Here is a 17,886-nt window from a genome sequence, read left to right on the forward strand (position 1 = left end):
GAAATGTGCCCAGGAAATAATCCCTTACACTGTAGGCCGTACGTTTCAATCCCTGTATCTTTTAACCTCCTTGCTGTTTGTCTCTTCCAGAATCGAAGCTGTAAAACTACAAATCGTTCTTCAAATGGAGCTCCAGATGCAGTCCATGGCTAAGATCTACCGTGGACCCCTGGCCCAGCCTGATAGCTCACGCTCCGATGTTGCTAACACGGAAGGCACCCCTCCTGAGGAAATCTCAACTGCACCACCCCTATTACGCCCCAGTTCAGCAGGAAGCAGTTAGAACGGTCGTCCGCCAACCTCCCCAACAGCACTTGGGTTTTCCTGTTGAGACGGGGACTGAGACACCGGACTAGCTGGATTTCCTAGGCCAACTAAGAATCCCTAAGCCTAGCTGGGAAGGTGACTGCATCCACCTTTAAACACGGGGCTTGCAACTTAGCTCACACCCGACCAATCAGGGAGTAAAGAGAGCTCATTAAAATGCTAATTAGGCTAAAACAGGAGGTAAAGAATAGCCAATCATCTATCGCCTGAGAGCACAGGGGGAAGGACAATGATCGGGATATAAACCGAGGCATTTGAGCCAGCAACGGCTACCCGCTTTGGGTCCCCTCCCTTGTACGGGAGCTCTGTTTTCGCTCTATTAAATCTTGCAACTGCAAAATAAATAAATAAATAAATAAGTAAAACGTGTTTCTTCTACTCCTTTATTTTAGCTATACAGTTGTTGTTTTAATGAAGCACACTGCAGTGGGGGCAGGGTTTATTACAGTCTTTGTAACAAAATGTGAAAACCCAGGACCGTGGGAGAATAAATGGTTCCAAATCATTTGGCTTCTTGCCTTGCTTCCCCCACACCCTCTCCTGCCCTTCCTCCTTTCCCCTGGCTTTCCTTGTCTGAAGGACTCAGGGAAAGCACACGTGGGTCTGGGCACTGTCACTCTCCATTCTCTCCACCTGCCTAGCACCGTCCTGAAGCAGCTCTGGATGTACCCAGGGCCCTTGGGCAGCCTCTTCCGCTGATGGGCCTTCTCGTTCTGCATTCCCTCCGCTGACACTGGCCCACCTGCCTCCTTTCGGCATGGTACGTGCAAGCACTTAGCCTTGTGCCTTACTGACAACTCCGCTCTAAACCCCAGAACACATTCTTCCTGTCTCTCGCTCTGTCTCTCACTCTATCTCTCGCTCTGATACTTCCTCCACCATCTGCTGGTCTCCCTCTGTGAGGGTTCCAGCCAAGGAGAACTGGAGATGGGAAAGGCAGGGTGCCTCCACCCGCTGGGTCCTCAGCAGCCTGACGGGGGGGCCACTGCCCCTACGGCGTTCTCACCACACTTGCTGTTTAACCATGAGTGACAAAGGCAAATGCCACACAGCAATTCTAAGCCCATCAGCTGCATGAGACACCAAACCCCGCACACAGACACTGCGGGGGGCACAGCCTGGCTAGGTAGCAGGCGCTGCAGTGCAGAACTGCCCAGATGGCATATGAGGGGCCAGGGTTTTGTTTGCTTTGCATTTTATTGTGGTAAAAATACTTAACATGAGAGCTACCCTCTTACCACATTTTTAAGTGTATAATACAGTACACATTTTGTTTTAAGGATGGTAATTTTCATGGAATTCAGAGGCCAACCTCTGTATTTTGGTGAAAACTAACAGTTCTTAATCGAACTACTCAGCACTAAAATTTTCCACAAATGCCAGCTCCTCATTACTTCAGATGTTCCAGTGATTGGTAGCAATTAAGAGGAAAATTCCAATCTGAGCTGGCTCCCAGTATGCCCCAAGTACAGGATCGGAAGCTGTGACCACTGTCTGACCCTCCTCATGGCAGCAAAACACGAAACAGCAAACTCAGTTTGTACCAGCAGGGCAACGGGGAATTTCCTGAGGTCAAATCCTCCTTGGATGTGTGAAATATTTAAGCTTAGACGTAAAGAAACTAGATTTAATAACTGTTTCCATTACTTGCCTTCTAGTATGGATTTGGATGTTTCAAAATAGTGGCCGAGCACAGCAGTTCACACCTGTAATCTTAGGGAGGCCAAGGTGGGAGGATTGCTTGAGGCCAGGAGTTCAAGACCAGCCTAGACAACAGTGAGACCCCTGGCTCTACAAAAACCAAGCAGAGAAACAAACAACAAAACTGAAATGAGCTGGGCTTGGTGGTGTGCACCTGTGATCCTAGCTACTTGGGAGGCTGGGGTGCAAGGATTCTTTGAGCCCAGGAATTTGAGATTGCAGTGAGTTACGATCCTGCCACTGTGCTCTGGCCTGGGTAACAGAGCCAGACTCCGTCTCTAAAAAAATAAATATTCAATTAAAAAAAAAAGAAAAGGGGCTGGGTGCAGTGGCTCATGCCTGTAATCCCAGCACTTTGGGAGGCCAAGGCAGGTGGATCACGAGGTCAGGAGTTCAAGAGCAGACTGGTCAAGATGGCGAAACCCTGTCTTTACTAAAGATACAAAAATTAGCCAGGCGAGGTGGCGGGCACCTGTAATCCCAGGTACTCGGGAGGCTGAGGCAGAGAATTGCTTGAATCTGGGAGGTGGAGGTTGCAGTGAGCTGAGATCATGCCACTGCACTCCAGCCTGGGTGACAGAGCGAGACTCCATCTCAAAAAACAAACTCTCTCTCTCTCTCTCTCTATATATATATATATACATGGAAATAGCTACCTAACGGCTTTGCCAACACCAAGCTCACCCAGAAAGTGACAGACATCACTGAACTGGCTCACATAAGTCTCCTATCTCACGGTCCATCCCAGGTGAGGGAGAAAACGAAGCTGGAGCACAAGAGATTTTAATAAATACACGTTTCCTTCCTACAGTCAGAAACTGAGGTCACAGAACAGTGACTATCTTCCCATCCCATCACTTTAAAGACAAAAAGATGAAGAGATCTAAAAGAAGCTGAAAGCTAAGCTAAAGAAGATGAAAGCACCAGCAGAGGAGGAAGCTAAGGAATATTTATAATAAATTGACTTGAGCTTCTGTCTCCAAAAATACAAGGGATTTCAGAAGTCTTAAAGTCTGGCCTCTTACCTGAATAACTGGCACCAAAGGAAAGCACTAAACTGGAAGTTGAGATCCCAATTTTAAATCCAGTTCTCTTGTGCTTCTTTCTTCAACTAAAAATACTGGTTCTAATGTGACCCATGAAATGGCTGGTTCTATAGGTGTAGGATTTGATTTATGTTGCAAAAAACTATTAATTTAAAATGTGTTTGAAATGCAATTAATGATTGTTTCTCAACAAAAATTGCATTAGGTTTTGTGGACATATTTGTTCCATAATATTTTCAACTTTTTTGTTAGAATATGAGACTTTTATTTCAGGACTAAAAGAAGTGAGGAATGCAAACTGCGACGCACCGCGTCCTGCATCCTCTTGAATAATGAGAGGATAAGAAGTGCGTGCTGATGCAATGCTATGGCAACAGAGCCCTGTGATTCCAGCTCCAGGCTGCAGCTGAGTACGTGAGGACTTGTGGCGCCCTTATAAGAAAAAGAACCGGAGTCGCCACTATTCTTAGTAAAGCAACTGCGCTAATTAAGTCACCATATTAAGTGTCCAAAGAAAACACTGACTCAAATGGAATAAAATACACACTAGTCGAAATATGCTTCAGCCATTATAAAGTCGCAAATCTTGTACATAGACGGGCACAGACAGTAAGGCTGGAATACACGTGTATGAGAAAATGCCATGTGTTCATTTAAAAAAAAAAAAATCACAGGTTTTAGAGTTAAACATCTAACTGGTGTAAGAGAAGATACAGAATTGCCATGATTTCTTATCCCATGCTTAGAACAGCCTTTATGGAACTATCCAAACAGAGGATAAGGCTGACTTTTGCCATGTATTTGATTAAAAAATGAGGGGAAGTTCATTTTAGCAAAATAAAAAGGATGAAGTTTAGGTTTTAATGTTGTTTCTCTAAGAACTAAAAATGACCTAGTATCAGTCAAATGCAGCTGGAAGTTCACCGTCCTCCTCTTTGTGGAGACAGCGTGCCCATCCTCCCCTAGAGACCGCAGCAGGGAGGTCCACACAGAAACGTCAAGCAGGCCGGGCGCGGTGGCTCAAGCCTGTAATCCCAGCACTTTGGGAGGCCGAGACGGGCGGATCACGAGGTCAGGAGATCGAGACCATCCTGGCTAACACGGTGAAACCCCGTCTCCACTAAAAAATATAAAAAACTAGCCGGGCGAGGTGGCGGCGCCTGTAGTCCCAGCTACTTGGGAGGCTGAGGCAGGAGAATGGCGGGAACCCGGGAGGCGGAGCTTGCAGTGAGCTGAGATCCGGCCACTGCACTCCAGCCTGGGTGACAGAGCGAGACTCCGTCTCAAAAAAAAAAAAAAAAAAAAAAGAATCGTCAAGCAGTACGTGGACCTGACATGCTCAGGGCAAATTTGTCTTTTTCTTTCTCACTTCAAAGTTTTTCTAACATTTACATTATTCAAAATCCGAAACAGAAGAAGCTGGACAGAGGGAGGGAGACGGAAGGAAAAGACGAGAGGTTGTGTTCAATCCTCACGTTCAAGGAGAGTGAAAAGCTGCTTCGGCGGCAGGCAGGATGCGTCTAACCGTGCTCAGCTTTTCTCATGGGGCATGCTGTCCCGGAGAAAACACACTGAAACGTGCTTCTCCAGAAGCACCCTTCCTCCGCAGAGACGTGACACTCTGAGAATGCCTCTGGCGGCCTGTGCATCTCTCTACTATGACTGTCCAATCAAGTCACTAGAATAAAGAACCGGCTTCATGATCTCCTCTGCCCTGCAGGTTTCTGAAATCAGGATGCATTCTTTCTACTAAGGAAATAATTCTTATCGTAATTGCCATGGGATAATTATGATCTAAAATTACTATTGTTGGTGACTGTCAATGATGCATAAAGAAGAATACAGCTTGATTTTCAAAGCCTAACCCTGAAGAAGCAAGACAATTAAAAGCTTGTTTTGACTAGTTAAAATGAACAAACTTGACACAAAAGTCACAAAGGAAAAATTCTAGAGGGAAAATATCATCAACTGGCCTGACTTGGCATTTCTCTAAAACAAGTTACAAGCTCCAAGTGCAGGGGAAAGACCTTTCAAGAACCAGAAGGTCAGGCCAAAATTCATGACTGCAGAGGAACTGTGGGAAGCAGGTGTGGTCTCCCAGACCATTCAAGGCCAGAAAGGAAGAAAGAGGTCATGACTCCCACTGTCTTCAGGGAACATGATGCAGCACGTTCTGCAATCTCATGTAATAGTAACTTCATACCACGTAACATACAAATGATCCAAAAGAGAACAACGTTAACATCTGCAAAATGAACACGATGCAGCACGTTCTGCAATCTCATGTAATAGTAACTTGATACCACGTAACATACAAATGATCCAAAAGAGAACAACGTTAACATCTGCAAAATGAACAGGTAAAATTCCCCACCTCTGGTTCTGTAGATTTCTGGCTTAGGTGGTTGAATTCCAAGGCAGGCAGCGAAGAGGCTCCCACTTCCCAGAGTGCACATGTGCCCCTCAGGCATCTGGGCCAGTATGATCCGACGCACTGTGTGACCTTCATGCTTGTAAGGACAATTGAGTAGAGCTTTCAGTACCAAGAAATATAAACGACTTGCAAAAAAGATATTTAAACAGGCGCAAACAACTTGGATAACATTTAATTTATTTTATTTTAGGCCTTACAGAGACTCAATTTTGAAAATCAAAAATAAATGAAGGCCCTCATTTCAAAAAATGAACTTTGACCAACAGAAAAAATATGTTCACATTACCTAACAATCTGTATTTTCAGAAGGAACCTTTAATTCAGAAATGCATATCTCACAGAAACGTCTTCTCAACATATCATTTCAGAAAAAGCAGGAAAGATGACTTTTTTTGCCTCATTGGCTAAAAATCATCTTCTGTCCAATCCATTACAACTATCTTTTACAGTAGCCTGATTTACGTCTGAATTAGTTAAGAAATCCTGAATGACCCAAACCCAACACTAAGAACACAGAAAGAAGCTCCATGTGTCAAACATACAATTTCCTTCTTTTCTTCAAACACCTGTTCTGCTCATACCATTAAGATCTTTAAAATTCCTGGAATTATCTTCTAAGATCATTGAAACAAGAGAGCCACTATCTCCATTTCATCCTGAGCATAAAGCACTTGTAAATGAGTGTAGATTCTGTGACAAATAAACACGATTATATTTCAAAGGATAATTTATTATTTTCACTACTGGGAGGTAGGTAATCTCAATGTAAGCATTCTTTTTCTCCTTTCTTGAAATCTGTAAACAGCACCCTGTGGTATGCACAAAAGGCTGTCTCAGTAAAATACATTTTTTCATGTGGTTGGTTTTGCTCTTATTCCTGAATAAACTAAGTCTCTCACTTAATCCATCTTTCACTTCAAATACCAATTTGCTTAGCAAACCCTTTTTGTGCATTTCACAGAGGCGAATCTCAGTCCTAGCTCCCTCCCCACCCGGTCAACATACCTTGCATAAACGCAGACATGCATTTAGCCAGCCATGGTGGTGTGCACCTGTAGTCCTAGCTACTCAGCATGCTGAGGTGGCAGGATCACTTGAGCCAGGAGTTCAAGACTGCAAGTGAGCTATGATCATGCCACTGCACTGTAGCCTGGGTGACAGACTGAGACTCTGTCTCAAAAAAATAAATATAAATGTAGACATTCAACGAGACACGGGCCTGGTTCTGCCGAGCACTCGCAGTTCACAGAGGTTATAGGTGAATTAATCCCAACTGTAAGATGTACTGTAAATGAAATGAAATGAGGTCTATTATATATAGCAAACTATAATTTATTGTATATATTCTCAATTATTTAACGTGGCATATTGGTACTATATTCTGCTAGCCTGCTATTAATACTCCCAACTCAACATACTACAGGGGTCCCTGAAGCTTAAAGACTAGGTTAGCAATAAGCTGGCAACAGCATCTTTGTAACATTCCTGGTGCCAAGTAATACAACAGAACTTCTCACATCTCCAGAGAATTTTTTACTAGAGAATTTCATATCACTCAAGCAGTACCTCATTGTCTATTAGATAAACACAACATGATTATGAAACTGGATGGCAACAAAACTCAAATGGACTGAACAAAAGATGACTATGCAGGAAAAGCAAATTTCAGTTTCAGGATTATTAGTAATAAGAACCTCCAATTTATCCCCACTGAAAAATATGCAACACGAAAAGCAAAAGGAAATTGTTTTAGAAGAATTTCATATAACACAAGATTTTAACATAGGCAGTCTCCAGTGGTTAAAAAGAAAAAAACTAGGAATGTGTTTAATATCTAAAAAATAGCATTTAAATATGCAAAAGTGTGAATTATTTGATAAATACTTAAAACATGTCAATCATGTTTAGATTTGAAAACGTGGCGTCAGTGTGAAGCAGTGCATTCAGCCCTCTGTGTCAGGAGACAACAGAGCTGCCCGCCAAGACTGCAGACCCCCAGGAAGAAAGATTCCAATCACAGCGCATTCATTTAAAAAGCATTCTAATATAATAATCAGACTCATCAAATGCAAACTTTTTTTCCCCTTTAAACTACTCTTTAAATTTGGCCAAACTAAGTACTTGATACAAAAATGCTGGCAAAGAGCAGGGGTCCCTGCAAACTGTGTGGCAAACTCTGACATCCTCTTGCCTTAGCAGGTAAGTTAAAACAAGGACAATCTAAAAGGAGGCCATTCCCTCATCCAATTAGCAATGGAAGGGTTAGAACTGAAATAATCACTGTTAGAGCATAGGAAACAGACACACACATACTCAAACACACCCTACCACCCCAGCAACGCTCACAGCTGACAATGGCTGAATTTCATTACAAGCAAATGATTTAATTATAGCTTTGTTATTAAAAAAAAAAAAAAAAAAAACAATCAGCTGGGCGCAGTGGCTCATGCCTGTAATCCCAGCACTCGGAGAGGCTGAGGTGGGCGAATCACGAGGTCAGGAGATCAAGACTATCCTGGCTAAGACGGTGAAACCTCGTCTCTACTAAAAATACAAAAAATGAGCCGGGCACAGTGGCGGGTGCCTGTGGTCCCAGCTACTCGGGAGGCTGAGGTCAGGAGTTGGAGACTAGCTTGGTCAATATGGTGAAACCACACCTCCACTAAAAATACAAAAATTAGCTGAGTGTGGTGGCACATGCTTGTACGCCCAGATACTTGGAAGGCTGAGGTGGGAGGATCACTTGAACCTGGGAGGCAGAGGATGCAGTAAGCCAAGATCACACCACTGCACTCCAGTCTGGGAGAGAGAGGGAGGCTCCGTCTCAAAAAAAATAAAAAAATAAAAAAATAAAAAATCAAGTCGAATGCTCAAACAAGGATAATTTCCCTTCAATGCAAGATAAAAAGCAGCAGCCACAATTTAAAACTTTACTCCATAATGAAATCAGCATGAATTCTGAAACGAAGACACTGGGAAATTGCACTGGTTTGCAGAGGCAAGGCCCGTGCCTACCCCAAGGAGTTAGCAGTCTCCATGACAACCTGACTCCATTTTTAGTCTCCCAACCTTTGTCTGCTTGAGAACCATGAGCTTGAGTTACTGCTGAAAAACATTTGATTTTAACAATAAATTTAAGGTTTAATGATTGTTCACCTTTCCTCTGAAAGATTAGCTGAAAAGGACACAAATAATTCATGAGAGGTTTATGTTTGAGGCGATCACCACCAATACACACTTCGAAAAATACCATCACCATATATATATTTGCTTAAAAAAATTATGACAAGCTTCAGGTAAAAATAATTTTTAAAGGGTCCATTTTTCATTTACGTACAATCAATACATCGTATTTACATATATATGACTGAATCTTTATTCTATTTTCTTCATATAAGATATTTTAACTGGTAGGTAACTGCTCTATTCTGTTTTTATAGAAAGACTAAATACCTTCTTATTCACAGGCAGTTTTGATGATGCTAGTTTGTCTCCAAATTACGTACTGAATATAGTTAAAACCTTAATGAATAACATAAAAATTAAGATCCAGTATTAGCTTATTTTATGGGTCGCACTGGTTATTCCAGGAGTCAACTGCCTCTAGTGTGCATCAATTACAGCTGCAACAAAACAGAAATCAAGTGTGGTTCTGAAGACCTGGAAAAAGAAGTATGACTTCTACGACGTTCACCACTGCTTAATACTGCTACTGATGGGAAATTCTTACACTGGGTTCATTTCTTTCCTTGTAATAACACTGATTTTTCTAGTGATATTTAACTTTAAAAAGGTATTTTACTTCTTTAACCCTCAGAGAACTTGTATATTTAGACAACTAACCAAAAAAATAATCAGACACATGTATCTTTGCCCACAGTTTCCAAAGGGTTAAAGTGCAGGAATTTCCCACACTGCTATACTTCTATACTGCTGTAAGGCACCTTATTCCACTTTTTTCTTAAAGGAAACTTTTTCTTTGGTTTCTTGTAACTTTTCAGTGAGTCTGTCTTTTGTTTCTTCCATCTTCTCTGTGATAAGCCCCTTTGTCTCCTCCATCCTGTCCTGTAGATACTCCTTGACGGGTGGTGGCGTGGACATGTAGCCATGACTGCGCAGATACTTCACGGTGAAGGATGTTCCTCCCAAAGTCACGGTATACCGAGCAGGTGTTGCAATCTTAAGCAAGAAGCAAACAGAGACAAATCAAAACCTGGTTATTACCATCATCTTAAGCAAAAACAAGTTAAAATTAAAGTTCTTGGTAGTAACCAATCAGAATAAATTGCCTCATTGTTTCACAAAGCTAATGTAGTAATATCCTATATGGTTTTCCCTCCTAACAAGAGACACTTCTTCTGTGAACTCATTTTATGAACGTTTGTCCTCCACACAATCCTGACCCAGATAACAGAATCATAGCACTGACATCCCTAATCGCATGCTAGTAAACTTGGGGAACAGCTCAACCTGGAAATCAGAAACAGGACTCAGTACCACTAAAAATAACAAAGGAACACATGTTTCTATTCCTTAAAACTCCTGCCATCCTGCCAAATGCTTTCTATCTGGAGCTAAACTAGAACTGAATGTCTTCAAATGGTGAGAGGCAGAGCATGAATCCACTCTCTGTTGGATTTAGGTTAGCTTCACTTCCAAATCCCTTTCCTTCTACCTTCTCATTACAATCTACCCTGAGTCTCAAATCCTAGCCAGTAATTTACATGAGGCCAAAAGTAGTAAAATGGCACATCTGCTGCAGATATGCACAGGTTTAACGTTAATCGTAACTTTTAGGACCAATGGTAAATAGCAGATGACTGGTCAAAGAGAAACATAAAAGTAAAAAGGCTGCATCATATATCTAAGTCAAAAATCAGGCCGGGTGCAGTGGCTCATGACTGTAATCCCAGCACTTTGGGAGGCTGAGGTGGGTGGATCACCTGAGTTCAGGAGTTCAAGACCAGCCTGGTCAAGATGGTGAAACCCAGTCTCTAATAAAAGTACAAAAATTAGCCGGGCATGGTGTCAGGCACCTGTAATCCCAGATATTCGAGAGGCTGAGGCAGGAGAATCGCTTGAACCCGGAGGCGGAGATTGCAGCGAACCGAGATCGCACCATTGCGCTCCAGCCTGGGCAACAAGAGTGAAGCTACCTCTCAAAAAAAAAAAAAAAAAATTCATAGGTGTTGGCAGGTACAATGGCTCACGCCTAAAATTCCAGCACTTTGGGAGGCTAAGACAGGAGGAGTGCTTGAGTTCAGAAGTTCAAAACTAGTCTAGGCAACATAATGAGACCGTGCCGTCTCTTAAAACAAAAAGAAAAAGAAAAAAGAAAAAGAAAAGAAAAATAATTAGCCGGGAGTAAGTGGCATGCACCTGTAGTTCCAGCTACTTGGGAGGCTGATGCAGGAGGACTGCTCAAGTTTAGGAGTTTGAGGCTGCAGGGAGCTGTGACTGCACCACTACACTCCAGTCTGGAAAACAGGGCAAGACCCTGTCTCAAACAAAACAAAACAAAACGCATAGGTGTGCCGTATAACAAAACTCTGAAAGAGCTGTCTGCTCTATCTCTAATTTCTCTTCTAAACACGTTAAGCAAGCTTTCACCCATACCTCTTCACCAAAACTGCTTTCAAAGTCACAGTGACCTCTACAAAACTAAATCCAGTTGTCAATTTGGAACAAGCCCCTGAACCACTGGAACCATCCAAGACAGCTTTCACTTCTCTTCACTTGGCTCCAGGCCCTCAACTTGCTGGGCTTCCTTCTGGTTCATGGCGGCTTCTCATTTTTGCCAGTTCCTCCCTTTTCACCCACCTCTGAACACGGTGTGACAACAATCGATCCCTGGACCTCTTATTTTCTCTACCTATCTCACTGTCTGGTCTTTAGTGCCGTCTATACATGCATGATTGTTAACTTTAATCTCCAGACTGAACTTGTCCCCTGAATTCCAGTATGTACAACCACCTCCGGAGATTTGCATGTCTAATAAGATCTCAGACTTAATGCAGGTGAGTCACTTAATAGGGACAAGTTCTGAGAAATGTGTCATTAGGTGATTTTGTTGTTGTGTGAAACATCACAGAGTGTACTTACACAAACCTAGATGGTACAGCCCTCTGCACATCAGGCCACAAGGTACAGCCTATTGCTCTTAGGCTGCAAACCTGGACAGCACAGCACTGCGCCGAATACAGCGGGCAATCGTAAGACCACAGTAAGTATCTGTATACCGAAACTATCTGAACATAGAAAAGGCAGAGTAAAAACATGATGTTCATAAAAACATGGGACCTGTGGGACCATCACTGTCTGCAGTCCACGGTTAACCGAAATGTTACTGGGTGGCACATGACTGCATGTTCAAAACTGACCTTCAGATCTTCAACTGTCCTACTTCACACCTGCTCCTCTCAAAGTCTTCCTCGTCTCAGAAAATGGCAATTCTATGCTTCCAGCTGCCCAGGCCAAAAACTTACAAGAAAGCTTCAACCCCTCTTTCTCTTCCATAATTTATATCCAAATCATCAGAAAACCCCAGCAACCACGTCTTTAAAATACATTGAGAATCCAACTACTTCCTGCTACCACCTGGCTTCTGGCCACTTTTGCCTCTCGACTCAAGTACTGTAATCACCTCACCTCACACCAGGTCCCTTGGCTTTTCCCTTGGTCCTGCCATGGTCTGTTTAGAGGAGCCAAAGTGATTTTGATGGAACAGAGGCAAGATGCTTAAAATTGTCCAGTGGCTTTCCCTGTCCTCAGGGTAAAAAGCAAAGTCCCTGTAAGAGCCGACAAGGCTTTCCTGATCTGATGACGTGCCATTGTCTGCCCTGTTCACCGATTCCAGTCACACTGGCTTCCCTGCATCCCTTAAATACTCCCAGGATCCCGCAGCCTCAGAACTTGCCTTTCGAGTTTTCTCCGTTCGGAACGCTTCTCCCTCTTGGAGGAGCAACTATCTCACCTTCTCAGCAAGGTGTGCCGTCTCCCACTGAAAAACAAACACCACAAACACACCCCCATCCCTGGTTTCCTTTCTTAGCACTTACCATCATCTATGTGCACATACTGTGTGTGTGCAGCACTTCTAACTTTATCTTGTCTCCCCAACCCACCATCACTCACTACACTATCTGCTCCACAAGGCAGGTATTTTGCACTGTCTTCTTTGATCCATTTACTCCCAGTACCTAGAATGGTATCTGGCACACAGAAGAGGCTGACTAAAACTCTGGGTGTATTTCAAAGAGATTATGAGGCAGTCAGTGAATACGTCCTGCAGCCAACTGCCGCCAGACCACACATGCCACACTTCATTTGGGGGCTTTGTCTTGATGAAGCAAAAAATCTGTGTCTGTTGTTCTGTCTGAGAAACTACAGACAACACGCAGGAGAATTCCCTCCACACCTCCTGCCTCACAGAGGAAGAGCGAGGGAAGAACCACCACCGGCACTCATCTTCCTACCATGACGCCTACAGCTTCGTTTTCAGTCCCAACTCCACAAACACACGCTGAGCATTTTATTCACCTACAGAACACAATACCAGGGGCAGTGAAAAAACAACAAGAAAGAAGACATGATTCTGAATTCCTGGGAGCTCCTAATCAAATAAAGAAAACAAACACTTAACACCTAGCACAGACTGTGCTATCAACTGTCATGCTATGGGAGTGGGATAAGGAGCAATTAAATTAGGGAAGGTTTACATCAGCATGATAGTTTGACTTACTCAGGTTAAAGTTATACCCACCATAACTAGAAACTGGGTAATTTTTAAATTTAATACACTTTAATGTAGAAAAACTCAACAATTAAATGTTAGCCCTCTCATCAAAATTGTAATAAAAGAGGAAATCTACCAAGATTTCAGAGGATGCTAATGAGGATGACAGAATGAAACAATGCTACTTTTCAGTAATGCTATAAAACCGTAATTCTTAGATATTCTTATACAACAGAAGTAAAATAAAACATCTAGCTTCTCAGTGTTTTCCACCTTCTTAGGTAGAAGTTTCACAGACTCTCAAAAATATTTGTCAATTTAGAAAATGAGATTAATATGGCTAAACTCCACAATTTACAGTGAGTCTTCCCTTCCAAAATAAAGACCCATAGGCATAGAAGCTATCAAGATGACGTTGTCAGGCCAGGTGCAGTGGCTCATGTCTGTAATCCTAGCACTTTGCGAGGCCAAGGGCCGGCAAATCACCTGAGGTCAGAAGTTCGAGAGCAGCCTGACCATCAGGTAGAAACCCCGTCTCTACTAAAAAAATTCGAAATTAGCCAGGCATGGTGGCACACGCCTGTAATCCCAGCTACTCGGGAGGCTAAAGCAAGAGAACTGCTTGAACCCAGGAGGCAGAGGTTGTGGTGAGCTGAGATCGCGCCATTGTACTCCAGCCTGGGCAACAGGAGCAAAACTCTGCCTCAAAAAAAAAAAGATGGGCCGGGTGCGGTGGCTCAAGCCTGTAATCCCAGCACTTTGGGAGGCCGAGACGGGCGGATCACGAGGTCAGGAGATCGAGACCATCCTGGCTAACACGGTGAAACCCCGTCTCTACTAAAAATACAAAAAACTAGCCGGGCGAGGTGGTGGGTGCCTGTAGTCCGAGCTACTCGGGAGGCTGAGGCAGGAGAATGGCGTAAACCCGGGAGGCGGAGCTTGCAGTGAGCTGAGATCCGGCCACTGCACTCCAGCCTGGGCGACAGAGCGAGACTCCGTCTAAAAAAAAAAACAACAACAACAACAACAAAAGATGATGTCTGAATCCAGAGAATAGTTATAAAGATTATCAACTTTTAAAATGAAACATATGTTAGGTTAAAATCTAACAAAAAAGGGTTTATAAGACAATTTGGATTAAACCTATTTTACCTGCTAAGAAAAGATCAACTATTAAAAGCAGTAAAATAGGGGACCTCCTCTTTCGGCTTTGGAGGCCCCTCCTCCTGTCTCTGTAGAGGGGAGCTTCTTCCTTCTCCCTTCCTTCTTGCCTATTAAACTCTCTGCTCCTTAAAACCACACACAGAAAACAAAACAGAACAAAAAACAGTAAAATAAATGCTAAATTTTGCTAACAAGTCAGGTGGCATGCAGATCACTGAATAAGAAAAATAAATATAATTAATATCTTAAAATAACTGTCTCCATTTATCAACAGGAGCAAAAATGTCAAACAGACGGCTAGTGCCGTGGAAAATCACGCAAGTCTAACAACTATCTGATCACAGCAAGTTATGGATCATCTACCAATTTTTAAGGCATTTCTTCCTAAAACCACATTTTTACTTCTGCTTTATTTTGTTATCTTGTACTCCCAGCCACTCGGGAGGCGGAGGCAGAAGAATCACTTGAACCCGGGAGGCGGAGGTTGCAGTGAGCTGAGATGGCGTCACTGCACTCCAGCCTGGGCAACAAGAGTGAAACTCCATCTCCAAACAAAAAAAAACTGTTATCTTACATTATTCACCAGACGTATCAGAGACGAAATACAGTGTTTCAAGTTAAAAAATACAATCGGAAGCTAACACGGAGTCTCATGGGGAGATGAGCAGGCCCCTGGTGAGGTCTGAGGAGCAAGGGTTTGTCACGGTACCCACCTTAAACAAGGCATACGCCGTGAGCGCGTTTCCACTCTGCGAGTTCTTCAGGATGCTCACCACACCGTCAGGTAACCCAATGAGCTCCAGAAAAGGAACGACATTCACTCCTCTACCAAAAAAAAAAAAAAAAAAAAGTAACTTTCATATGTACAAACTTTTAAGGATATTTTCAAAAATTATCTGAAAATACCAAAACCACACTATAATTTTACTAAATTTTGCTTAAAAGTTGATTCTACATTATCAAGCACTTTACCTTTACTCTAAGAGAACATCTTACTTGATGTACAAAATGCAACATACACACAAACATCACATCACGTGGTATCTTACCGCCTACAACTCCTATTTGCTTCATGTGGGCATCCTAGTATGTTTAGAAAAAGAGGCAGTTATTAGAATAAAATTAACAGCTTTAAGTAAAGTATGAGAAAAGGATTAGAATCATTTGCCTGGTCTTAGTTTCCTCAACCAAACACCACTTCCTTGGAATGCTCCAACTCACATTTTAAGACCTAAAATTTTTACCTTTAAAATTACATGGGTTTTTTTTTTTTGGTGTTTTTTTTTTTTTAGACCGAGTCTTGCTCTGTCGCCAGGCTGGAGCGCAGTGGTGCAATCACAGCTCGCTGCAACCTCTGACTCCCAGGTTCAAGCGATTCTCCTGCCTCAGCCTCCTGAGTAGCTGGGATTACAGGCGCATACCAGCACACCCAGCTAATTTTTGTATTTTTAGTAGAGATGGGGTTTCATCACATAGGCCAGGATGGTCTCCACCTCCTGACCTCATGATCCGCCCGCCGCAGCCTCCCAAAGTGCTGGGATTATAGGCGTGAGCCACAGTGCCCAGCCAATTACATGTAATTTTATGTGTAACACTGCATCGTAAAAGCAAGAGACATTTTAACATCACGTTAGTGTGTTATCATGCAAAGAATAAATGATACTATGGGTTTGATGAAAACTTCACTTACTCTAAAAGGATGCTTCTATTAACATTCTTAAGGCAGGTGAAGAAGCAATTAACATATATCACAACAAATTTCTGGAGGCAGGAGAGAAGGCAGAGAAAGTCTTCAACCTGAGCCGTGACTTCATTTCCAGTTTCCTGATTATTAACATTTCTGAGCCGTGACCCCTTCATTTCCAGTTTCCTGATTATTAACAGTCCTGAGCCCTGGCTGCTTCATTTCCAGTTTCCTGATTATTAACAGTCCTGAGCCCGACTTCTTCATTTCCAGTTTCCTGGTTATTAATATTCCTGAGCCTTGGCTTCTTTATTCCAGTTTCATGATTATTAACATTTTGCCACAATGGCTCTTGCTCTCCCTGGACACTGTGATCCTTCACCCCTAAATTAGAACGAAGACATTCACCTACACAAACATCACATTTATAACAGACACGACAGTCTACAGTTAATATATCATCTAGATGACAGTTTCCTAAATTGTCCCAGTATATCCCTTATGGCTATTTTTCCTGTCTCTCTAGTCTGCTTTTCTCTAGAAGTGCTTCTCAGCATGATACGGTGGAGGAGGGCAGGATGTCTCTCTTGACTCTGAGATTTCTGAAGCATGCAGGCTGGCCGCTCTTCGAAGGACACCTCTCACCTTGGGTTTGTCCGATTGTTTCCTCAAGATGAGATTCACGTTAAGTACTTTCCACAGGAAAACAACAGAGTGGACACTGTCCACCTCAGCACATCACAACAAGGGACACACAAGTCAGTCTGTCCATCCTTAGTGTAGCAGGACGAGCCGCAGACAAAACTCCTCAGACACCGAGTTAAAAGGAGGAAGGGCTTTATTCGGCCGGGAGCATCGGCAAGACTCACGTCTCAAGAGCCGAGCTCCGAGTGAGCAGTTCCTGTCCCTCTTAAGGGCTCACAACTCTAAGGGGGTCCGCGTGAGAGGGTCGTGATCGACTGAGCAAGCAGGGGGTACGTGACTGGGGGCTGCATGTATCGGTAATGAGAACAGAACAGAAAAGGACAGGGATTTTCACGGTGCTTTTCTAAACAATGTCTGTAATCTGTAGATCACATAACCGATTAGGTCAGGGGTCGATCTTTAACTACCAGGCCCAGGGTGTGACACCACGCTGTCTGCCTGTGGATTTCATTTCTGCCTTTTAGTTTTTACTTCTTTCTTTGAAGGCAGAAATTGGGCATAAGACAATATGAGGGGTGGTCTCCTCCCTTATTCCTCCCCTTTGAGAACTTCACTCAATAGTGGGCGTTCTCACTTTCGTTCTCACTACCCATGTCTTCTTGCAAGACAGATCGATAGTGATTCATATAGTACACTTGTGCTGAAGCATTCTGGTGAACTAAGGTAGTGATGAAGCTTTTTATCATTTGAAGAAGTACAGGTAGCAAACAAGGGAGCAGTAAGCAGGTTCCTATTACTATTACGACTCCTATTGTAAGAGTTTTAAATCCTCCTAGCGCTGGCAACCATTTTCTAAACACAGCCCCAGGATCAAATCCATGCCACACTTGCACGGGCACATGTGCCAGTTTTGTCATATCTCTAACTATGTCTTCAACTACTTGCCCTTGATCAACTATGTGTAGACCAGCAATTAGTAAGGTTAAATTTCCTACAGACCCCTCCTTTAGCTGCTAGCAAGTAGTCGAGAACCAATCTATTTGGATAGATAGCATTTCTCATCTGAGTTTCTTGCTGGGCCAGAATAGTCAAGGCTCTGCCAGTCTTATTAGTGATTATATCTAAGACAGCTTCTAACCATACGATTCAG

At 43.0% G+C, this 17,886-nt stretch overlaps 1 protein-coding gene and 1 long non-coding RNA gene across 11 annotated transcripts in view; one reads left to right on the plus strand and one right to left on the minus strand.

Moving 5' to 3' along the window:
* FAM210A (family with sequence similarity 210 member A) overlaps positions 1–17,886 on the minus strand; it is a 122,118-nt gene that overhangs the window by 52,932 nt on the left and 51,300 nt on the right. For 6 of the 10 annotated variants that reach the window (XM_077974597.1, XM_077974598.1, XM_077974599.1 and 3 more), the window contains 2 exons: positions 15,121–15,232; positions 5,669–9,687 (listed from right to left, as the gene is read on the minus strand). In XM_077974597.1, coding sequence (XP_077830723.1) covers positions 9,454–9,687; positions 15,121–15,232 — 346 coding nt within the window. In that variant the 3' untranslated portion in view covers positions 5,669–9,453. 10 annotated transcript variants of the gene reach the window in all.
* On the plus strand, positions 15,668–17,655 carry LOC144336566 (uncharacterized). The gene is made up of 2 exons (XR_013408454.1): positions 15,668–15,804; positions 17,573–17,655. It is a non-coding gene; the product is annotated as an uncharacterized LOC144336566 (long non-coding RNA).

This window comes from Macaca mulatta, chromosome 18 (genome assembly GCF_049350105.2).
Source record: "Macaca mulatta isolate MMU2019108-1 chromosome 18, T2T-MMU8v2.0, whole genome shotgun sequence".
Lineage (NCBI taxonomy): Eukaryota > Metazoa > Chordata > Mammalia > Primates > Cercopithecidae > Macaca > Macaca mulatta.